Source organism: Daktulosphaira vitifoliae, unplaced genomic scaffold, assembly GCF_025091365.1.
Source record: "Daktulosphaira vitifoliae isolate Bord-2020 unplaced genomic scaffold, ASM2509136v1 Scaffold_5, whole genome shotgun sequence".
Classification (NCBI taxonomy): domain Eukaryota; kingdom Metazoa; phylum Arthropoda; class Insecta; order Hemiptera; family Phylloxeridae; genus Daktulosphaira; species Daktulosphaira vitifoliae.
Genome location: NW_026099576.1, coordinates 13653928 through 13677497, shown reverse-complemented (window position 1 = coordinate 13677497; position 23570 = coordinate 13653928). Strand labels below are relative to the sequence as shown.

Sequence of the window (23570 nt, the reverse complement as noted above, 5' to 3'; positions counted from 1 at the left end):
AAAACGATATTAATGTCATATTTAGTTAATTAGTGTTCTATAAAAAATGTACAGCTTACTCAGGTATTATTAGGACATTCAAAAAACAAAAAACAAATGCTAAAATTTATGAATCCTGTTCAATAATTACAAAAATTATCATTAGCGATAAAAAGGTTTGAGGTCCCCTCTTAAGTTATTGCTTGTGTCAGACAAAACGAAAGAGCCAACATAGCCTAGTGCAACGGAATCGAACAAATTCCTTATACATCATATTATTAAAGTATAAAATCGACGTTTAAAAGTTCATTTCAATTATGTTAAGTTGAAAGAAAGCAATAAGAATTATTATTATAAAGTTATTAAGCTACAGTACACTTAATGAACAAAATTATCTTAGTATACCGTAAAATATAATACGTTTCATTCGATATCATTATGAAATGAAATCACGAAAATATTTCCTATTTAAGTTCACGAAGTAATTAGTTATTTAAATAATTTAATAAGATTATTATATTTGATATAAAATAAATAATATAAATATAAACGAGAACTTCAATAAAAATAAGATACAAAGTTTAAAATTTGAATGATTCAATAAATATTTTAATAATTTTTTAACCCAATCAATATTATATAATAGGATTCGATAACAATATAGACATCGCCGATTTTTTTCATTTTTTCCACGATATGGATTATTTTTGAAATATTGCAATAATCCAGAATAATTTTTTATAAAATAATCTGTTTGAAATTTAGTCACTTTGTTATAAAATACATTTCATATTAGGCCACAAATAGTTTGTGATAATCTTATATACATTTTTTATATTCAAATATGTTATGTAATATAAAATTGAAATAAGACGAAAAATGATATTTATTGATACAAAATTCTATACTTAGATTAAGTTTTTTATTATGACGTTGTTGTTATTCTTATTTTTAACAAAACACGATTAAAGTAAGGTATGCAGATAATTGGAGAAAGAAATTTTAGAATTAGAAGATATACAGCAACACTAGTTGAAACTGAATTTAAAAAATAAAAGGATTAGATGATATATACTATTAAATGATAGCTATGAAGATGATGATGTTTTATTTTCTAAGGTTTAAATTTTATTTTTGAAAAGTAAAAAAATTGTTTTCAGTTATAGCAATAAAATATATATATATAGCACATATAATTTTGTTTTTATTATTATTTAAAACCAAAATATTGANAAAAGTAGAAAAATTGTTTTCAGTTATAGCAATAAAAAAAAATATATATAGCACATATAATTTTGTTTTTATTATTATTTAAAACCAAAATATTGAAACATTTATAAAATAAGTTAAATTTTTTTTTCTATATTATTATATAACAATATCGGAACAATTTTTTTTCGATATTACGATATAATATTGTTGAAATTAGGTCCGATATCGATATGAAAAAATGCATCGTTGACGAACCCTATTATATAACATAATAAAATGATTTCATATATATCTTGATTTATTAATTATGAAATATTTAAGTTTATAAAATAAAATATAATCTGATTACGGAAATTATTGGTCGATAAAAATTTTAGGACAAGTTTTTCGGAAGTTATAACTATTTTAAATTATAGATTAGAGATGAGTTGAGGGCTATATTATTTTTATAATGTTGCCATTAAAAAAAAAAAAATTGACACTTACAAGGTTTTAGGGATGAATTAAATAAATATCAAAAATAATTTTCTTAATAAAATTTATTTTAGATAAATTGAATAACTAATGATAAGTTAATTACTATAATATATAACTTATAAATATAGAATAGAAAAATTAACTCCTATTTATAAGAAAATTATTTTCAAAAAGTTTTCATTTGGTAAATTGGTTACTTATTTTATTAACTAGATGATTTTTTATTTAATAGAGTATTTTCATATGTATTTTACTATTTAAAAAAAAATTACATCCTTATAGAAGGAATGAATGATAAACTAATTATTAATAAATAAAGAAATATATGAAACTAAAAAATACTACAATAATTTTCTTCACATAACTATCATTTTAAGAAAATTCGAATGGCTAATATTAAAATAGTCATTCTGTACATTATGTTAATTCGTTTTTTGTATTAATGTTAGTGTTTCTCAAACACAAGTCATTTTATTAAAAATAAATAGATATATGACATAGGTATTCATAGAATGCGTAAAGCGCAGAGACTTTCCCTTTACTTTTGCCTATTAAAAACTGATGAGCAATTAAAAGATTAAAAAATGGGTTTAAAAATACTACAGATTATATACGTGTCTTTTCAGCTCAGGGTAAGACGTATTTTTACGAGTCTTTAATTCAAATATTTCACTGCAAACAAAATAATCGATATTTATATATTCTGTGTTCTTTGAAACATTTTTCTAGTATATATTTCGTAAAAACTCATTACGTATTTGTTAAATTTGTATTTATTCTACTAATTTTAACTGTTTATATTAATGTTTGGTACATTTATTATACATATTATGTATACGTAAAATTATGAGTCGATAAACGTCTCGAATTAAGTCAAGTTTAATAGCTAATAAGAAATACCATAAAGCTAAGAATATTTTTACTTTTAACTGATATGTCGTTAAAGAGAAAATTGTTTTGAATAATTAATTTTTAATGCGTAATGAAGTTATTATTATTGATTTTTTAAAGCTTCTTTGTAAAATTTTAATATTTGTAGGAATGATTGATTTCTACTTAAAATCGGTTTTGCAGGCATGTTTTATAAGTAAGTGATCTAAAACTCAATAAAATATAATAAACTGAATTTTGTTATAGATACAAGTACTTCGTGATTTAAATATTAATATTATTTTATTTGTTATTATAAATTCTATCGATAACATCCTTCGAATATGAATAATGAAAAGAAGTATTATTTAATTTTCTTTTTTTTGTTTTTTCTTTTGTAATTTCATTCAATTCAATACAATCTTAAATAAAAATAATTTATTGTTATTTCAACTCAAAAGCTTACATTCTAAAATATCATTGATATAAAACCACTTATCATCTTTTTGTATATTTTTAAAGCATTTTTAAATTATAGTCGTGACTATAATACAAAAAAATATATTATTTGATCATAGTTAATTTGTGAGAAAATATATTAAATTATGAAAAGGAAAACTTTGTCTGTAACAATATCTGACGTATCAAAATTTTCATAAATGATTTTATTGTAAAGTATTTGAACAGCTTAGGTAATATCATCGGGACTTATAACGAATAAACGTGGTCAGTACGATTTTTTTATATTTATCAAATAACTACTATTGAGAAACTATGATATTTATATTACTCCGAGTTGAAAGAGAGTTATTCTTTCAGGGTAACTAAGATATGATGCCACTGCACAGACTTTCCTACATTAGCTTCTAAAAAAATTTATTAAATGATGAATCATAATTTTACTATGTTAAGATAACAATAAGTTATTAATATTTTAAGTTTTAATAGACAGCAATTATAAAAAAAAATTTTTTTTTAATTTAATGTAATTTAATTTATTTGTACCTTTTCGTACATTGAAATTATTACCAAAAAACATTAACAATATTCATTTTTCACATCCTTTTTGTTTTTTTACCTTTTATAAAAAAAAACCTTAAACACATTTAAAATAAATAATTACAGTAATATATAAGGATATATTTTCTTGATTATACATTTTTATAATATGATATATTACATAAGTAATGTGAATATGAAATAAAACAAAATATAATAATTATAAAAAAAAATAAGTGAATATAACATATTACATTGTTTAACAAAGTTTCAAATGGCAAATTAAATTATCCCCTGACAAAATTTCTATTTAATTATGAACTTCTGAGTAATAAAATGTAATAAACTTGAAATATTCGGAGGCGCTATTGTTTTCAATGGCCCTAGAGTAATCATTTTCACTCAAATTTCGTTGTATAAATGTTCATGAAAAGTATATAGTTATTATAGGTATATCTATTACTTTATATTAGGCTAAATTAAGTATAAAATATATAAAAATAAGCATAAATAACCCAGAAATTGCTTCTTTATTCTAAAAAATAAAAAGGAAAGAATTTTAGACTGAAAATTAATTGGTAACCTCTAAATTAAAAAAAAAAATAATCGCTTTCATAAATATCAAACATTATATAAATATCATTTATTCTTATAAATAACAAATATGCATGTTTGTTGTATAGTAAAATAAATAGGCACTATGCTAACAAAATAAAAATGTTCTCATATTAAATTATGCTAAAATTATGTAATATGCACAGATTTAAAGTTCTGATATAAATGAAATACATTTAAAAAAATCAAACATGTATTATTAATTCATATTTATTCTAGAGTTTATTAATCTGTCATAAGACGAAGACTTATATTAATAAGGTTATTCAAAAACTGCGCAATTTTTTTATGTTTATTAAGAGTATTAAAAACTATTGTACTGAGTAACACGTAAAAATAACGATGTATAATATATTTTTATGAAAAATAATTTTAAAAAAAAGTTTTGATGGTTAAAGCATACTTATAATAAAAACAAACTCTTAAAAGAATTTATCGTAAGAACATGTTAATAATAAAATAAATAATTACTATTCTTATGTACTTTTTAATAATTACATATGTACTATTTAAATGCATCATAAAACATTCTAACCTCAGAACAATTATAAATAACAAATTTAAAAAGTATTCTTTAATAGAATTTAATAATTCAGTTTGTTAATATCAAACCCATTTTTCAATTTATTTTTATACAAGAAAATGATGAAATATAACAAAATTTGCTAGGTTTTAAACTTCTGATTCATTAAAACTATTATTTATTTTGACTCGCATCCTGATTGAATTGAAAGTAAATACAAAATATCCTTCTCAAATTTATTGTACAATAAATGTACAATTACAAATATAATCTAGACATTACATTAATCTATATCTGTAATGACGACAACAAATAAAATAAATGTAATAAAATTTATATAAAATACTAAGAACAAATATAACTCACTTAAATTGTAAACAAGTAAAGTACTTTTTCGATGAAAATAGTTGAGTTTGACCGCATAAACTAAATTTTAAGGTTAACAATTCGTCTGTGGACAATAGTTCACTACATATACATGATTGACACATAAAATACTATTTTTATAACTCTATATACTTATTAATTAATATATATTCCAGTATTAAATAAATTTGTTTAGTTAGTTTAAAAGTATATGTGCGATAACTATTTGATATAATGGTCATAAATTTATCATAGAACAAAAATAAAATAAAATCAGAGAGTTGTCTTTGTAATACACAGTAGAAAACGTAAATCCTACCTGAGATTTTCCTTTTTAAAGATTTATTATAAATTATATATACTATGCATTAGGATCAATAGATACAATGATTTATATTTTCAGAATGTGATATTTGATCAAAAAATATATGAAGTTAACATTTTTTCATGTTATATTATTAAGTTATTATATTAATTCAAATGATGTTTAGAAATAATAAAAATAACGAAATTTACAATGAATCAATACTTTACTTATTCAACTATTAGTTTTAAGAAATTTTAATAATTGAATAGCAAAAATAATTTCAATAAACACGTAATGAGTTAGAGGCGAATAGGAGAATTGAGAAAATCTCAGTGGGCCCTTTCAAATTAGGGGTATCCTTGTAAATATTTGAAATTACATTTTATAGTAATTATAATACTATTATATAATAACTAATAACAATAAAATATCAGCCTTAATTTACGACTCAAGTAAATACAAATAGTTAATTAAGTAAGTAGAGTTCATTTATCTATAGTCAAAATTCCTTTAGGTTTGGCAGGTGTCTATTTGAAACAATTGATAAACAATTTTTAACCGGATATAAAGTGATGTCAATTTACATCGTCTATACCACACGTTGTGTAATAATATAAAAGTGTTACTTTGTTTTCTGTGCCAAGTTCATTTGATTTATTAAATAATTTAAAATTAATTCTAAATAAATGGCTGAAAAAAATAGGAAACACTTTTTGAAAAAACTAGCTCAAATCCTTGATAACTTGCGATTTGTTTTTCTTCCGTATAATGAACTTGAGAAGTAATTTTGAAGGGAGCAACTGTTAAATAATAATTGATAGGCAAAGAAAATACATCGAAGGAACCTCAGGTAAATATCTATGGGCATTGTTTTCCCAATCTGGTATTGTAAGTTTATAATAAAAATAAATAGGATTATTATAATTATAATAGTAACATTATGAATTTTTATATAATTAATAAATTGTACGTGATATTTTAATTTAAAAATTGCTTTGGAAATTTTAACATTTGTTATTTTATTATATTTTTACAATACAATATTCATAAAATATTTCTCAACATTTTTCTTCGTTGAATAATATTCTGAAAAAAGATAATAATTCGAAAATATTGCGTCATTTTAACATATGTTAATTTAAATCTTATGTTATATACTACAAAAAAAATTGTTTTGACGACTTGTCTTTTATGCATCAACGGCCTTCGAAATTCAACAAAAAATTTTATTTCATTGTAAAAAATCAACGTTTTCTGTGTTGTAGTATTCTATTCAAATTTTTGTGTCTATACTTTAGATCAAACAGTATAGTCATAAAGGAGGGGAAGATAAGTATCTATATCATTTTCAAAAAATAAAAAGTAATAAATAAGTTTTAAGAGTTAAATATAAATATTTTCAGGAGAAATTTTTGCAGCTTTTATTGTATGTTAAAAACTTTTCCAAAAAAAAATATTTTCTCGCTACCCACTTGATTATGATCAATTGCATTAAAGCGTAAGCAATATGATTTAATTTTAAAATAAAATGTTTTGTTGATTTGTCTTCATAATACTTTTATGTTTTTCTATCAAAAAATTCAAAATGTATATCATTCATAAGTGCATAAAAGTGTAAAAGTGCGATGTTCTAAAATCTTGTTGATTTTAGATGATGCGAGGCCCTGGCAATCTACCAAATTGTCTGGCTAAAGTAACGACACTTCTCATAAGGGGTAAATATAAATTAACATAAATTATGACCGATAAATCATGTATCTAAATAAATAAATGCTTATATTATATTAAATTTTTCTATTAATTAAGTGTCAAATGATAAAATTATATTGTATACATAGAAATTACTTTTTAGTAATAACAGTACTTATGTATAGTTAAAATAATAAAAATTATTTGGTATAACTTTATTTGTACAAGTATAATACTTAAGTTCTAGTTTAGCATCTTTTGATAAAAATTATGAGATATAGCAACCCACAACTTGAACAGATAATAATGTTGTGCTATTATTCTTATCATTGAGATCATTCGTCGGGCTTTAGATAAGAAAACAATGGTTAATTTTTTGCTTATTAAATTGTAATAAAATGTAAATTGCATTAAATTTTTATTGATTTTCATTGAGTCGGCAATTTTAATTGGAAGGGGGGATAAATATATCACCCACTTACTTTTTTCATAATTTACTATAGTAAAGATTTAAAAATAACATATTAAAGTTTATTTTCAATTAAAAATACATATAAATTATTTTAGCTAAAACAAAATAATAATTAACTATAAAACTAAACAAAAATATAATAAAAATGTGTAGTTTAAAAAGTATGCTTCAATAATACATTATCAAGTCAATATTAAATTTAAAAATTCGAAAAAAAAACATAATGAACACAATATAAATCTGGTTTTGATAGTGTAATATAAGTTAAATATTTGAATAATTTAATAGGATAACTTAGAAAAGGATATTAAATTAAAAACGTTATTAATTGATAATTAATAGTACTGGTCTCATAAATCAATTATTGTAAGGCTATCGACGCTTTGGATGTCAGTGTACTTGAAATACTGCAAGTTCATTTAGATCATCATTTATTAAAAAGTTTCAATTATGACGTTGTCCGTATTAAGACTAATAGGAATGTTTGTAATAATAATTTTTCTAACTAATTGGCAAATGCTCATGCAAATAAGATCGATTGCCTCCTTCAGAAAATTGAGCTGCTGCATGACCGTCACCTTTTAATATCCATTTGGTAGTAAGCAATCCTTCAACACCTACAGGACCTCGAGCGTGAATTCTTGATGTGCTAATACCAACTTCAGCTCCTAAAAACAATGTAACTATTAATTAAGCTAAACATACTTTAAACAGCCTTAATTAATTATACACACTGAAACTAATAAATATAAATATTACCAATTAACTTAGTATGATTGAAATAATAAGTATTATATAAGTAATAAGAGTAGACATACAAATAATTCATTTAGCTGACAACTAAAGTCATATAAAACAGTTAAAACTTTGATATAAATATGAAAAAATACTAAGAATTCAATTATGTTTTTCATTTAAATTCATTAATCAACTAATAAATATCTCGTAAAGACGAACGAATTTTAATTAGTCAATTCTTGTGAATAAGCAAGCTGTGCATAAGCTATCAAAATAACTTTTTTAGATTATTTTTTTTTTAATATCTTAGTATACAAACTTTAATTGAAATTGAAACAAAATTTTATTTTCTATGCAGTAATTATACTATCCAAATGAATGTGATGTATGTATTTTGCATAATAGTGAAATAACAAGTTGCATTAAAAACTTGTCAACCTATTAACAATCTCATAACAGAACTTGTGAGATTACTTTGGTACAAAATGACATCCTATTCACATACACAAATTATTTTAAGAAATTCTTCATCTAATGATACATGCAATCAAAATAAACTGATTATGAGAAGTTTAATTAATTTATACAACTATTAGTAATTTTGTAAGTTACTTTAAAATAAACTTTGCAATGTACTTTTCATACATAGTGTGAGTATTGTTTTATAATTTTATCTTTATTTGAAAGTACACCTATGTAGTTAATGTAATTATAACATACAACAGCTAATATGATAAAAATTTTATCAATAATTTGAATCGAATGATACATAAATGCACGAAAAGCTAAATAAAATATTTTATTTAAATTTAATTATGAATATTGAATAAGAGCATTGAATAACAAATACGATAATAAAATATATATTATAAACATTTTATATGTTATCTTAGTCGTTCAAAAACATTTCATTTTTTATAAAGAAAATACATTGAAAGTTCTAAAAATAAGAGGATTATTTCTTTTTAATATTTTATTAACATTTTTGGCTTGAAATTACAATATCGTAGATATCAAAATGATATCTAACCCAATCGCCTGTTGTTTGTTGATTTGTTTTTTACCATTCGAGAAAAATTCGTCCAACTGTAGTGTCAGTTCTATATCACTTTAGTTAAGATAAATGTACGAAACGTAACATTGCGATTAAGCGGATTTAAAAGATGAGCATCCACACTACATTTACTGTATAAACTTCAAATTCGAGAGAGTGGCATACCTTTCAAGAGGATAGAAGAGTGTAATCCCTTGATAAAATATGAGATGGTACATTATATATTATTTTTTTCAGCATCCACGGTAAAATTTTCCGATAGTTAACAATTTACATTTATAAAACATACAGTACATCAGAGTAAACCTTATGAGTATTAACATTCTTAGAGTAAACAAAGTTATTACACGTGTACACGAAATTATGAATCGCATCAGTCAATTTTCATGACAACATTTTTAATTAATTATTAATTTAGGTCTACGAATAAAATAAATAATTAATCTTTCAGATCATGTTTGATTTAAAATCTTAATGAAATGAAGTTTTGCATTTAATTAATATACTTTTATGCNAGATCATGTTTGATTTAAAATCTTAATGAAATGAAGTTTTGCATTAAATTAATATACTTTTATGCAAAAATACTTATTATAATAAGTTTTTTTAGCATAACAAAATCATAATATAACAATTTAGTGATTATTTTATTAAATAATTTAATTTAAATTGCCATGATATAATTTACGGGTATATATTGCTATTTTTCGTACACAAAATGCAAACGTTGTTAGAAAATTGAAATATATTTCAAATTTATTTGTTCTCTTAAGTTTTACATAGATTCGGATACAAAATATTCAATTAATACATTAGCATTTTTTTTCTAAATACTATTATCACAATACATCACCGGGGTTAGCAGTTATACTATATTATGTTTATGGATACAGACTAAACCCCTGCGTTTTTTAACATGGCTTTAAAACTCGTTAATAAGATTTTTTCAAATAAATTTCAACGTATACATAGATAATTCTATAATGAAGATATATTATGATTGGAGATTCAACTATAGTTGTGTAATGTATAGGTTTACATTGTAAAGCCTCTACGGTGACCTTTTTATTTCGAAAAAATGATAAATCACATGTTGACCAATCGTTTCTTAATGTTTACGTTGGTATTCGAATTTTTAAAGTAAATCTCATTGATTTTATTAAAAACGAAAATCATTAGCTATACTCAGTGGTATATGAATCTTAGGTATCGTATACTAGCTTTACAAACAAATAAAATTGACCTACACCATTTCTTTTTCAAGACGTATCGTATATATTGTGTACAGTTTTATAGAATACCTANTTTCTTTTTCAAGACGTATCGTATATATTGTGTACAGTTTTATAGAATACCTATTTTTATTTTTCTGAAATAAAAAGATAATATATAGGCGGATCTTGTATTACACAACAAAACTTGTTCTGATCAATACGTAATATAATTACAAAATTATCAGTATTCTCGAGATTTTCCAAGAATAGGATTAATATTTATCACGAGGACTCAAACAAAAGAAATTAACCCAGTAGATTGGGAATACCACAAGTTTTGATATCTGATAGTGATTAACATCACTATCATATAAAATGCTTTGAACACTAATCTGTTAAATTTCACAATAATTAGTATATTTTTAATTTTATAATTTCTATGTTTTTTAAAATTCCATTGGTTTATTAAATTATTTGCTTAATTGATAATACCGTATTTTTTAAAAAAAATTTGCGAATTTTATTTATTTTATGGACAATTTTTACAGTAGAACAACCATGAGGACAATTTTTTTTTAAATTGTAATACGTTTCAAGGGATTTAATTTGGTATAGATTAGAAAAACAATATGTTATAATTTCATCAGGATCAAAATTTAAAAAGTTATAGCAGTTTTAAAATGCAGAAAAAATATTGAAAATAAAGTTTTTTCTATTATCTGTTGTTATATTAAAAGGCATGGAAAACCTACAATTGAAAGCTTTTTAAAAAAAAAACTATTTTAATGATAATGAATATGATTACCTAGTCCAAACCTATAACCATCAGCAAATCTAGAACTGGCGTTATGAAACACACAGGCACTGTCAACATCTCTTTGAAATTTTGCGGCATTTTCACCTAAGATATAATGAGTTATTAAAAGGAACTGTTGTATGATGTTCTATAAATTCTACTTAGTGTATCAGAAAAAAATTACTCACTATTCTCAGTAATAATAACATCAGTATGTCCACTTCCATAAGAATGAATATGATTGATAGCAGAATCCAAATTGGAAACTAATTCTATAGTACATGACAATTCTCCGTATTCGTGTCTAAGTGATTTAGCTCTCGGTGGGCCAAAAGTCAGACGTTTTGATAGCTCAGGACCAGAAAATATTTTTACCTAAAGAAAACGTTTATATGTAATAAAATGCTTTAATATTTGTAGGAAAATTCTCTAAAAAATAAAATCAGAAATTTAATATACATAAAACAAATTACTATTTATCAAAAATAATAACATACAAATTGTTCAATGGACAAATTTGAGTTAGAAAAACAATTATTATATATATTTAATAATTTACAGAAATTAAAAATTTTATCCAAGTTTAAGTAAATTTTAGTATACAACGAATAATCAGAAAATACTTTTTTGCGAAGCAGAGACATAGATCTTTAAGACTAAAACTTATTTTTATTCGATAAAGTTTTTTAACAGTTTATAATAAAATTCAACTGCATAACTGAATTCATGTGGTAATAGACAAAGAGCTTACAACATAAAATTAATGTCATTTTTATTAAAGGTTTTATTTACTCTTCTTTTTATGTTTTTGTTGAATACTTCTTATCCAAAAATTTCATTTGATATAAGGACATAAATACAGACTAACTGATAATCCACATATTTTTAATGGAGTAGAATATAGATTTATGACAATATTTAGTAAAAACTACCTTAATAAGAGACCGTGGTTAAAACATTGCTACGTTCAATCCATATAAAACTAGCAATATTTACTAATCTTGAACTAGATATCTCGAAATGTAACTTTTATATGATTGAACGTAAAACACAAAAATTCGGTCTGTCTTATTATATTCAAAATGATCTGAAACGACCAAAGCACGAAATATTTTGGTCTCTCTAGACAAATAATAAATCATGATATTGAATTCTAATTCCTAACATAATAAACATAAAGTAACTAAAGAAATATTTAAAAGGCATGTTCATTTGAGCGCTGCTCGTGCGTATCAACCAAGCGTCGACAGATTTGATAATTTATAATTGGCAAAATTCAATAATAAAAAAAATAAGATTATAAAATATTTTAATAAAAATGACGTTGAATTTACATTGTAAGCCCTTCATTTATAAGTGAATTTGAAGTAGTCTACATAAATTAAAAAAATATAATTATTACAAAAGTTTTTCATTACAAGTATAATATTATCTTGCACATGATAAAAAAATACTGATAATTATACAAACCTCTTCTCTCTTAAGCATATCGCAAACATCGCTGAAAAACGATCCTTCAAATAGATCTTCGTGAATAAGTAAAGTTTCCATGGCATTACATGCAGCAGGATAATCACATTTCGAATCACGAACTAGCGTAAACATAATAATAATCATAATTAAAAACATATTGTTAAGCATAAATACATCTGGAAAAGTAAGGAAGGCTTAGCCAACCAAACGATGTATTAGCCCCCCAAAAATCTAGAAATTTATGTAAAGGACGGAAGAGATCTAACTGGCAACTACTAGAACTTTTAATACAACTAATAATATCTCTATAATTTCTTTTTTTTAATAGTTTATTTATTTATGGACTACGGAAAATCAGAGCTCAATTCGAAGCTAAAATGCGATACGAAGCGGCGAAGGTATTAATTTTACTATGAAGTGTTTAATTTTTATATTTTGCTTTGTGTATGACTGTCGTCATTATTCTCAACTCTGACTGGATCGATTTTTGTCAACAATACGTCAAAAGTAAGTAAATTTTATCAATTTGAAGGCATTGTCCTCAAAAAAATTCTCTTATTCCCCGTAAATAAGATAAATAAATAAAATAATGCTCCAAAAAAATTACAATTTTTAAAATCGATAAATGTCATGTTGACATTTAATATGTTATTAAAACATTTTTTTTTTAGCAATTTTAACTTTTTTTAAATGGATGAATTAAAATTGTTTTTTTATAAATTTCTAAGTATTTTTCTTTTTTTTTTAAATATTTTTTTAATTACTTTATTCGTAAGCTTTTTATCCGACATGATTTTTTTTTTTTACATCATACTATATTTCCTATATATAAAGGAGATCAAACTTGAAACATACTTATAAAAAGTAGAATTCTTTTAACTTTACTTTTGATAATAATTTGAAAATACTATGTCTTTTTAGCATATGTTAAATTAAATCTTATATTACATACTATAAGTTTAAAAAAATTTCCCTAGAGACTTGTTTTTTAATGTGTAAACGGCCCCGAAGTTAAACAAAAAATGTTATGTCATTGTAAAAAATCAGCGTTTTCTGTGTTATAATTTCAATTACTTATACCTATACTTTAGATCAAACAGTATAATCATATAGAAGAGGGAGATAAGTACACTCATTTATCACTTTTACAAAAAATAATAATAATAAATAAGTTTTAAGAGTTAATTAATTTTCAAGGAGAATTTTTGCAGCTTTTAATTTCAAACCAATTTGTGTATTAGAAAAGTGGTCGTCTTTTCCAAAAAAAAAATGTTCTAGCCATTAATTGCTTATGATTAATTATAATTTCAATTTCATAACTAAAATTATAATTACCTAACCCGAGTCAGAATGATAGAACTTTCTTTTTTTTTTTCATCTATTCTATTGATTATTTTACACTATTGCGATATTAGAAGAATGATGTACAAGAACTATGTTTCGTCTAGCTGGGGCTCAACCCAGACCCGTTGGCCTACGTTCCTCACGAGCCTACGGCGCATTTGGCCCTTCGTGCTGTTATCATTTGTAAGCCACTAATTTTGATAGGAATACCCGGCTGCGACGGGCGCGAAATGTATGTAAAAAAATTATAAATCCAAAAGCAGTTTACCAGAAAAACTGTCCCACTCGTACTTTAGACTACGTTAACCAATTTTATTATCTTTAGTTTATGATAGTGATTTTAATAACTGTTAAATGTCATCTAGACTTGCCCCAATTATGTCACGTCCTCACTGTACTGCGACCCCACTGCGCTACCATTTTTTAAACTTTTATAATAAACTTGTAACTGACAATATAATTTTTTTTTTAACTAACTGAACTTCAACTAAACAGAAAAAATCATTAACTTGCCCAGCCTTGTACAATTGGTATAGTCACAACTCTAATAAAAATAGTTGGAATAACTAAATTAATACACCCAAAGAAAAAGCTCAATCAAAATTGAAAGAGAAATTTTATCAAGGGTTTATGATAATGTTTTATTAATACGAACAAAATAACTATTCTTATAAATAATTATTGTTCGAGACAAGAAAAAAAAATATCATATTGATAAATATATCATTGATTCAATAGTAATGATATATTTATCAAATTGAACAATGAATTTATTATATAGATCGAGGTTTTTCTCTGGGTGTAGTTGGCTAACCGAATATTCAGTTATTTCAACTGTATTAATTGCAATTGTCACTATAATAACCGTCTATAAGGTTATTCTAACCGTATTTCTTTTCGTGTACTTTCAATTTTGATACACGTTTGCCACAGAGGTAACAACTACTTTATAATTTATCAGTAAAAATTACAATACTAAATAATTGAATGATAATTTCATCCTAAATTAAATTATTAAAACAAATAATATAAAATAAAATGTTAACATAGTCTAGGAATACATAAATTATTTTTAAAAGATTACAACGAAATGTTGATTATATCACAAGTTATAGAAGTTGTCAGTTGAATCTATACCATTTTTCATATTATTATATAAAAATTTTAGTGCGAGTGAAAAATCAATTAAGCACCCCCAACAATTGTATTTTAGTTGCGCTTAGATTGTTAAAATTATTAACTATTATCAGAACTCGAGACTTAATGTATTTATAATACTTATTTTAGTCGTCCCGAGTACATAAACGATAAATAAATATTCATGTTAGTTTTTCTTAATACTAAACAGTAATATTAATTTAAAATTTAGTGGGGACATAGTTAAGATCNATTAATTAATATTAATTTAAAATTTAGTGGGGACATAGTTAAGATCACTTCCATAACTGCAAAAAGTCCTGACACCTTTTTCTTATTGAATTGTTTTAATAAACCTTAAATAGAGGCTTTACAAAATTAATGTTGTAAATTTGACACAAAAATTATTTTTAACCTAAGTTTTTTTTTTCTTTTATTAAAGGACATAATAATGAAAAAAATCATAAAGCTGATTACTTACTTATGGTTAAAGCTTTTTCAAGATTGGCATCTTTGTCCACATAGACATGACAAATCCCTTCAGCGTGTCCCAAGACAGGAATGTGTGCACTTTGGTCTTGAATGCTACGGACCAATTCAGAAGATCCACGGGGAATAATGAGATCAATGTGATTCTCCATTGAGAGTAGGTCACTAATCTCTTCCCTAGTAGATACCTATAAAAATAATGTAAGTGATTATACGAAACTTTGATAGCATAAAATATCATAAGACTTCGCAAGTTTTCAGTACAAGATATGAATTGATTTGTCCAAATATGCATGACAATCATTTATTATATTTTACACGTGAAATTATTAATAATAATTTTAACCCAAATTAAATAGAAAATTTTTATCATCCATCAAAAACGGCCATATATAAGCGATATTAAAATTAAATGGTATCATAAAGATCAGTTCTTAGAATAATTAACAATAATATGCAATTTTTATTGTTTACTTTGATGTTATTTCAATTTTTTGTAATAATAATTTTATTTTTACACTAGCACGTCATTAGTATTTATTTTTATTGTTAAACGTTACTATTATTTATTAACTACGATTACATAGTTATAATATTTCCGGGTAAAAACACCTTAATGTTGTAATTTATATACGTATTCATAAACAACTAATGTTATGTAAATGAACAGAAATAATGTTATCTGAGACTCATGTTGAATATAAAACAGACAATGTAATTTAAAATAATAACTTACCAAGGAGATGGCATCCTGAGCGCCGACGGTACTTAACGCTTCCTTAACAACATTCATAAGCGCTTTATTACTGTGTGAGGCTTCTTTACCGCCTTTCAATAATAGTCCATTTGCTGAACTAAGAGCAAGAGCAGCTACCTTTAACACACAAAAATTAAAAAACTAATTTTTTCAAAATGCATTATATTTATAGTAAGTTTTATTAAAATTATACTGTAATTTTTATAAAAAATAAAACATTATACAAAAATTTCTAAAATAAAATTTTAGAGTATAATTGCTATCATGATAATATTTATCTTATTTTTACAAACTATATACAACTTTGTATTTTTATTTTGAAATAAAAACTCTATTGGCAAATTAGTAAACAATAATTGGAGAATTTTTTATAACAAAACTAAAAATTGTTGTACATTATGTAAAAAAAAAAACTACATTTATAAATTAATAATAACAATACACATAATCATCGTATTAATTAAACGTAAAAATAACTATCAAAAAAATAAAGACTAGCGATAATAACTTAAACGAATACCTACTGAAAGATTAATTACAGACAATTAACATGAATAAAGTAAATTGACGTTATGCAAACTCTACTGATTAACCAGTGTAATCCAACTGAGATAAATAATGTAAACATACAGTGTATATGTGAATTTTAATTGACATTATCATAACTAACGTTTATTACATTTATAGTAAATTGAGCCACGACTTGAGAAATCAAGCTGTACATAATAAACTTCAGTGAAGATATTAAAATTATATAATTACCTGTGGCAAACAATCAGGGCGAGATTCAAATATGACTAGTAGGACTCCAATAGGAACTGTAACTTGAGTTAATTCCAAACCGTCGGCAATTTTTGTTCTTTTCAAAACTTTACCTACATTGGTAAGGCTAGTTTCAGCAATTTGCTTAAGTCCTTTAAAAATGTTATCAATTTTTAATATTTTTGATATTTAAATTATTAATAATAATAAAATATTATTTATATAATATTTATTTATAAAACCATAGTATTTCATTCGATTATATTTATAATTATAATTAGTTATAATATGTTTCCGATTAGTTGCGTAGCCAGAGGAGTTGCATCCTCCTCCCCTACACGAAATTCTCGAGTAAACTAAATATTAAATAATAAAAGAACATTCACTCTTAAAAAAAATATTTGAATTTTCAGATAAATATACTGAAATTTTTTAGCACATACAATGTAAGGAAAAATTAATAAATAGTAATAAAAATGTTATATTTGTGTACGAATTTTTGATAATTTATGTCATAATTATATAAATGCAACATTTATTTTTCATGAACTACTAAAAATTTACCAACTAAAATGTTTTATAAAACACATGAAAAAGTTAAGAAAACGTAGCCTTTATTTAATTTAAGAACTAAGACATGAAAGGGCCAAGTGATCCAAGTACAAAAAATTTGTTTTCCGCGAAATCAATGAAAACTATTCTATTTTCGCATAAAGAACCATTAGTATCTACCTTTGTTGAGTATCGTTTTTAAAATGTTCAAGTAGTATTTGATGTTAATTTTTTTTGATAGTATTGCCAAGAATATACAGATAAATTTGATTTAATAAAAACTAATTTTGAATTTTTGGTGCTTAGATCACTTAAATCTGCCACACCTCAATTGTTGTTCTAATTCAGAAGTACAAAATGAATTTTTGTCAACAAAAAACAAATTGCTATATTTTCCAATTATAATGAATAAAAAATTTGTCCTAAAGTGTCACTATGACAGCATACTATTATTTGTTGAATATTCAAAATAAAAAATATTTATTTCATTTGTATGTTAGTGTCTTAATATTTACCAGTCGATAGACTTTTTAGTTTTTCTGTTGTTAATGACAATCGATTAATAAGTGGAGCAGAAGTTTTTTCCTTTACTGCAATAGCTATATCCTTTTCATTAGCATCTAGAATAACAGCCTGTTTATTTATTAGCAATTCAGCTAAACTGTAAATTGCTCTAGCTCTGTCCTCTGGTTGTAGTTTTTGTAACACACGGCTTCCATGACGTGCTAATAAAAATATAATTATCAAGTTTTATCAATATCTATTATTACATTCAGTGTCGTTTTATAAAGAATTTTCGGGTAGAGGAAGTTTAAAAATTAAAAACTAGTCATGACTTCCATTAATTAAAATCATTTCATGTTAAAGAAACATTTTTATTTTTATTAAAAAGGATAGTAAAAAATGTTATTATCCAAGGTGATTATTTTATCATTGACCACTTAATTAATCAAAAATCAGATATATTTACGAGAATTTTTTTTTTTAGGGGTGGTTAGTTGCAGACATATGACTAAAAACAAAAATAAAACAAGCTTTTCTTAGTTAAATAATAAAATTCATTCTTTTAACATTGTTATATCTGTGCGGAGGGAAAAGTGTGGCCTAGAAATGGCTAGTGATATAAATAACAAAGCCCGCGCCTCATCACCTACCGCCAATAAATTAAATTATTAATAATTTCTGAAATACTTATCCATTATTTATTGTCGACCTGTTATTTTATTAATCAGTTTATAACCTAAAAAATAAGGTATTTAAAAATGTATATTTAAAAAATTAAAGTTAACACCCTTAAAATGTATAAGCTATGTACATGAAAAATACATCATGATTAATAGAGAAAAACATAATTATTCCTTAATATAATATTTATTTTTCCATTAATTAAGTGGTTAATAATGACAAATAATTCGGAATTTAATACGGAGATGAATAGTGTTTTTGGTCCTCAATGAATTTTATTTATCTCAAAAGAGATATTTTTGTACAATTTTTATATTTAAGTAGCTATCTAGCAATAAAAAGTCAATAAAATGATTTTATTATAATTTTTATATATTAATTATACATATATATTTTGGTTTAGCTTAGGGGGTTTAACATAGAACACACTTAAATTACCTTTTAATTACAATAAATTATATTTTATATCAACGTATCTAATCCCAAAAATAAATGTTATGAGGTCCCAAATTAAGGCAATGTCTTATGTGTATTGAATGATAAAAAAATGAAGATCAATTACATATATGTTACTGATCTTAGTCCTTAGTTTATTGTAAATATTTAATTTAGATAAACGTTTATTTAAAGTCAGATAGTAATGTAAAAACACTTATATTAATAATTCTATAACATAATCTTAAGTGTAATATTGTATTATAATTTTAATACATCTATTGTAATTTATCATTGTGAATTTTTGTAAACTACATTAAAATGAACCAAACATATTATGGAGAATTNTTACTGATCTTAGTCCTTAATTTATTGTAAATATTTAATTTAGATAAACGTTTATTTAAAGTCAGATAGTAATGTGAAAACACTTATATTAATAATTCCATAACATAATCTTAAGTGTAATATTGTATTATAATTTTAATACATCTATTGTAATTTATCATTGTGAATTTTTGTAAACTACATTAAAATGAACCAAACATATTATGAATAATTGCAAAATTTTATTGTAAAAAAAAAATTGTTAAATAAATAATAGTTTAATAAATATTAATTAATAATTATTTTTACATTGCTATACAATTACTTCTAAGAATTATTATGATATTTTTTAATTAACGTATTGGATATAATGAGATAATTAAGTTATACATTATTAATACACTTATAAACTATGGTAATTTTAATTATAACGTATCAATTTATTATAAGTTGTTTGAATATTTTACTTTAAAATAAAAATAAAGAAAATACATTTAATACCTGAATTATAATTATGATTACAAAGTTAGTTAAATATATATTTATTTTTTTAATTAAATTAAACATTTTTATCTTACCACTCATCCCTTTTTTTGCTAACAAAAACTAATATCTAAGTTCCATGAACTTTAAGTTATCTTAGACATTATATCATGTTCAAAAGACAAATAATACTTAAGTACTGATTTTTCAATACTTTAATGTATTTAATCAGTAAATAATTATTTAAAAAAGTAACACATAAAGTGTTATAAAAATAACATCCTTATACATCTGAATAGGAATATATTCATTCATATAACAAAATTAGTAAACCACCAAAGAAAAATGTTCATAAATAATGTTAATTTACACTTACCATTTTCAGCTAATACTTCAACAGATGCTGTTTCGCTTGTCGGAGCGTTTGTAAAGAAGGTTCCAATTTTCCTTCCAGATATAATTGACTTGATAGCTTTTTCTTGCATACCATTGCAAATTACTACACTAACTCCTCTATTCAAAGCCCATGTAGCTGATCGCACCTATGATTGTAATATGTCACTATTTTATATAGAATACATATATTTTTTAATGTTTAACATAGATATTAATAATCAATATTTTAGAGAATTACACTTTATATTAGATACACAATGTAAATTTGTATATTATACATNCTTAGACATTATATCATGTTCAAAAGACAAATAATACTTAAGTACTGATTTTTCAATACTTTAATGTATTTAATCAGTAAATAATTATTTAAAAAAGTAACACATAAAGTGTTATAAAAATAACATCCTTATACATCTGAATAGGAATATATTCATTCATATAACAAAATTAGTAAACCACCAAAGAAAAATGTTCATAAATAATGTTAATTTACACTTACCATTTTCAGCTAATACTTCAACAGATGCTGTTTCGCTTGTCGGAGCGTTTGTAAAGAAGGTTCCAATTTTCCTTCCAGATATAATTGACTTGATAGCTTTTTCTTGCATACCATTGCAAATTACTACACTAACTCCTCTATTCAAAGCCCATGTAGCTGATCGCACCTATGATTGTAATATGTCACTATTTTATATAGAATACATATATTTTTTAATGTTTAACATAGATATTAATAATCAATATTTTAGAGAATTACACTTTATATTAGATACACAATGTAAATTTGTATATTATACATATTGTGTAAATATAAGACATGATTCTTCATATAAGAACAAAATACATATTGTCCAGATCTAACGGACAATAATGCCTATAACTTTAAATACAATTACCTATCATTTTGTTTTGTTTTTTTTAATTATTATTGCCTTCTTAAATTACGCTTAAAGTGTATTTTTTAATATAGTAATTATACTGATACAAATTATAATTTATATTTCTTTCTTATTTTTCCTCACCTTAATCCCAACTACTTGGAGTCGGCCAGGTAGTTATAAATTATGAATTATGATTTAAATTTATATATTTTACTGGCAAATTCATTTTCATTAAATTTTAATATGTATGTTTTTCTTCGAAAAATATTAAACATTTAGATGTTTAATGAACCTATTATTTTTGTTATACTACTCTAGGACACTTTTATATTGAGACGATAATAAATAAAATTAAATTTTATGTGGTAAACCTCAAAAAAGACATTTTTCCCATTCAATTTTTTACTTAAAGATAAAATACAATTTACGTAGACATATTTTAAGAATAGACTATTTCGCTAAGAGTAGGTATAGCATTTACTTAATAAATAAATAAAGTATAGATAAAAAATAATTATAGTAGCCAAAGATTAAATCATTTAAACTGAACTGTAACATTAGGCAATGTAAATTAAAAATACATATTTTTTCTTATCTTATCTTAGCACACACGGAAACAATTAATTTAATGACTGCTAAAATTATGTTTACAAAACGATGTAATGGTATTTACTGATTTACGTACGATTCATACAAACACTTTGTTTATGCAATTACAAAAAGTTTTATTATTCACCTTTGAATCCATGCCCCCAGTACCCACAGTTGATTTTTGACCGAATTGAATTATATCCACCATATCGCTATTATAAGTCCATATCATTTTTGCACCTTCTTGTTTAGGGGGCAGTGTATAAATACCATCTACATCTGACATTAGCATTAACAAGTCAGCTCTAATTTCAGCAGCTACCATTGCGGCTAAACTGTCATTGTCTTTGATACTGATCACCTGTAAACAAAAATTTTGCAATCATTTCTTTACTTAAAGAATCAAATAACAATATAACATAATAAAAAATAAAAAATCACACTTAAAATTAAAAAAATATCTGAACTATTAATTTAAAACTAAAAAAATATTAAAAATGTTAAACTCAAAAAGACACAGAATATACAAAAAAATGCGATAAAAGATTTTATTTTAATAGTAAAGGGAATTTGAATTTTTAACACAATTTTATTTGTTTATTAAATATAAAACTATAGAGTTTCAAAGTTTTGAGTTAAACTTAATATATAATAGACAAAGAATTACAAATACAAGTAGCTAATAGGTTTTTTATGAAGTTGCTATTGCAGATACAAAGCGTTTATTGTCAATTATGACTTTATCAATAGATATGCCCTCTATATTGCAAGTTAGTGTTTTAATAAACTCACAACGATGTGCCTTACTACCATATTTAAGAATATCTGTTTATAATAAATGGTGCGTGTCTGCAAATAGCGACGTTGAAAAAACCAATGAGCTACCTGTACTTGTAATCTCTCGTGTAATATATATATCAATTTACTTAAGAATTTTAACTATAAATTCTTCAATTTTTTTTTTAACGCTTTTTAGGTCCAAAAGAGGAAGTTACTTAACCACTGATATTCCGGGACGGATGGTTAATCTATCGACGGAGAGAAGGATGGCGACTTCAATTACCGAACTGATCTCTTGTTCGGCAAATTAATTCGCTCGTGACCGAGATTCGAACTCGAGGTAACTCGGCCATACCGTCCTCTCAATAATTCTACAATAATAAACTATATTTTTAACCCAATTTAAATAATAATAAAATCTCAGCCATGAAAGTGGTGAAACATTGAGTTTTTGCAATAATTTACAACGCAACAAATTAAAAAAAAAGGAACTTTCAAAGCTAATTTTAAGTTGGTTTCAATAAAATACCAAAGTTGAAATTCTTACCATAGAAGTCAAAAGTGTAATAATATTGTATAAAATGTGTGTAGTTTAATATTTTTTTTCCCACCGAAAAAAATCTATGATAAAATCGCCTAAAAATTGTTATTTTAGACAATTCAG

At 23.7% G+C, this 23570-nt stretch overlaps 1 protein-coding gene across 3 annotated transcripts in view; it reads right to left on the bottom strand.

Annotated features, from left to right (window-relative positions):
* Positions 1-7998: 7998 nt before the first annotated feature.
* LOC126908613 (delta-1-pyrroline-5-carboxylate synthase) overlaps positions 7999-23570 on the bottom strand; it is a 28736-nt gene continuing 13164 nt past the window's right edge. For all 3 annotated transcript variants that reach the window (XM_050690846.1, XM_050690847.1, XM_050690845.1), the window contains exons 5-14: positions 22272-22487; positions 20632-20797; positions 18341-18550; positions 17274-17425; positions 16491-16628; positions 15747-15942; positions 12782-12903; positions 11500-11686; positions 11321-11416; positions 7999-8177 (exon numbers count right to left, since the gene is read on the bottom strand). In XM_050690846.1, coding sequence (XP_050546803.1) covers positions 8011-8177; positions 11321-11416; positions 11500-11686; positions 12782-12903; positions 15747-15942; positions 16491-16628; positions 17274-17425; positions 18341-18550; positions 20632-20797; positions 22272-22487 — 1650 coding nt within the window. In that variant the 3' untranslated portion in view covers positions 7999-8010. The remainder of the gene's footprint in view (positions 8178-11320; positions 11417-11499; positions 11687-12781; positions 12904-15746; positions 15943-16490; positions 16629-17273; positions 17426-18340; positions 18551-20631; positions 20798-22271; positions 22488-23570) is intronic.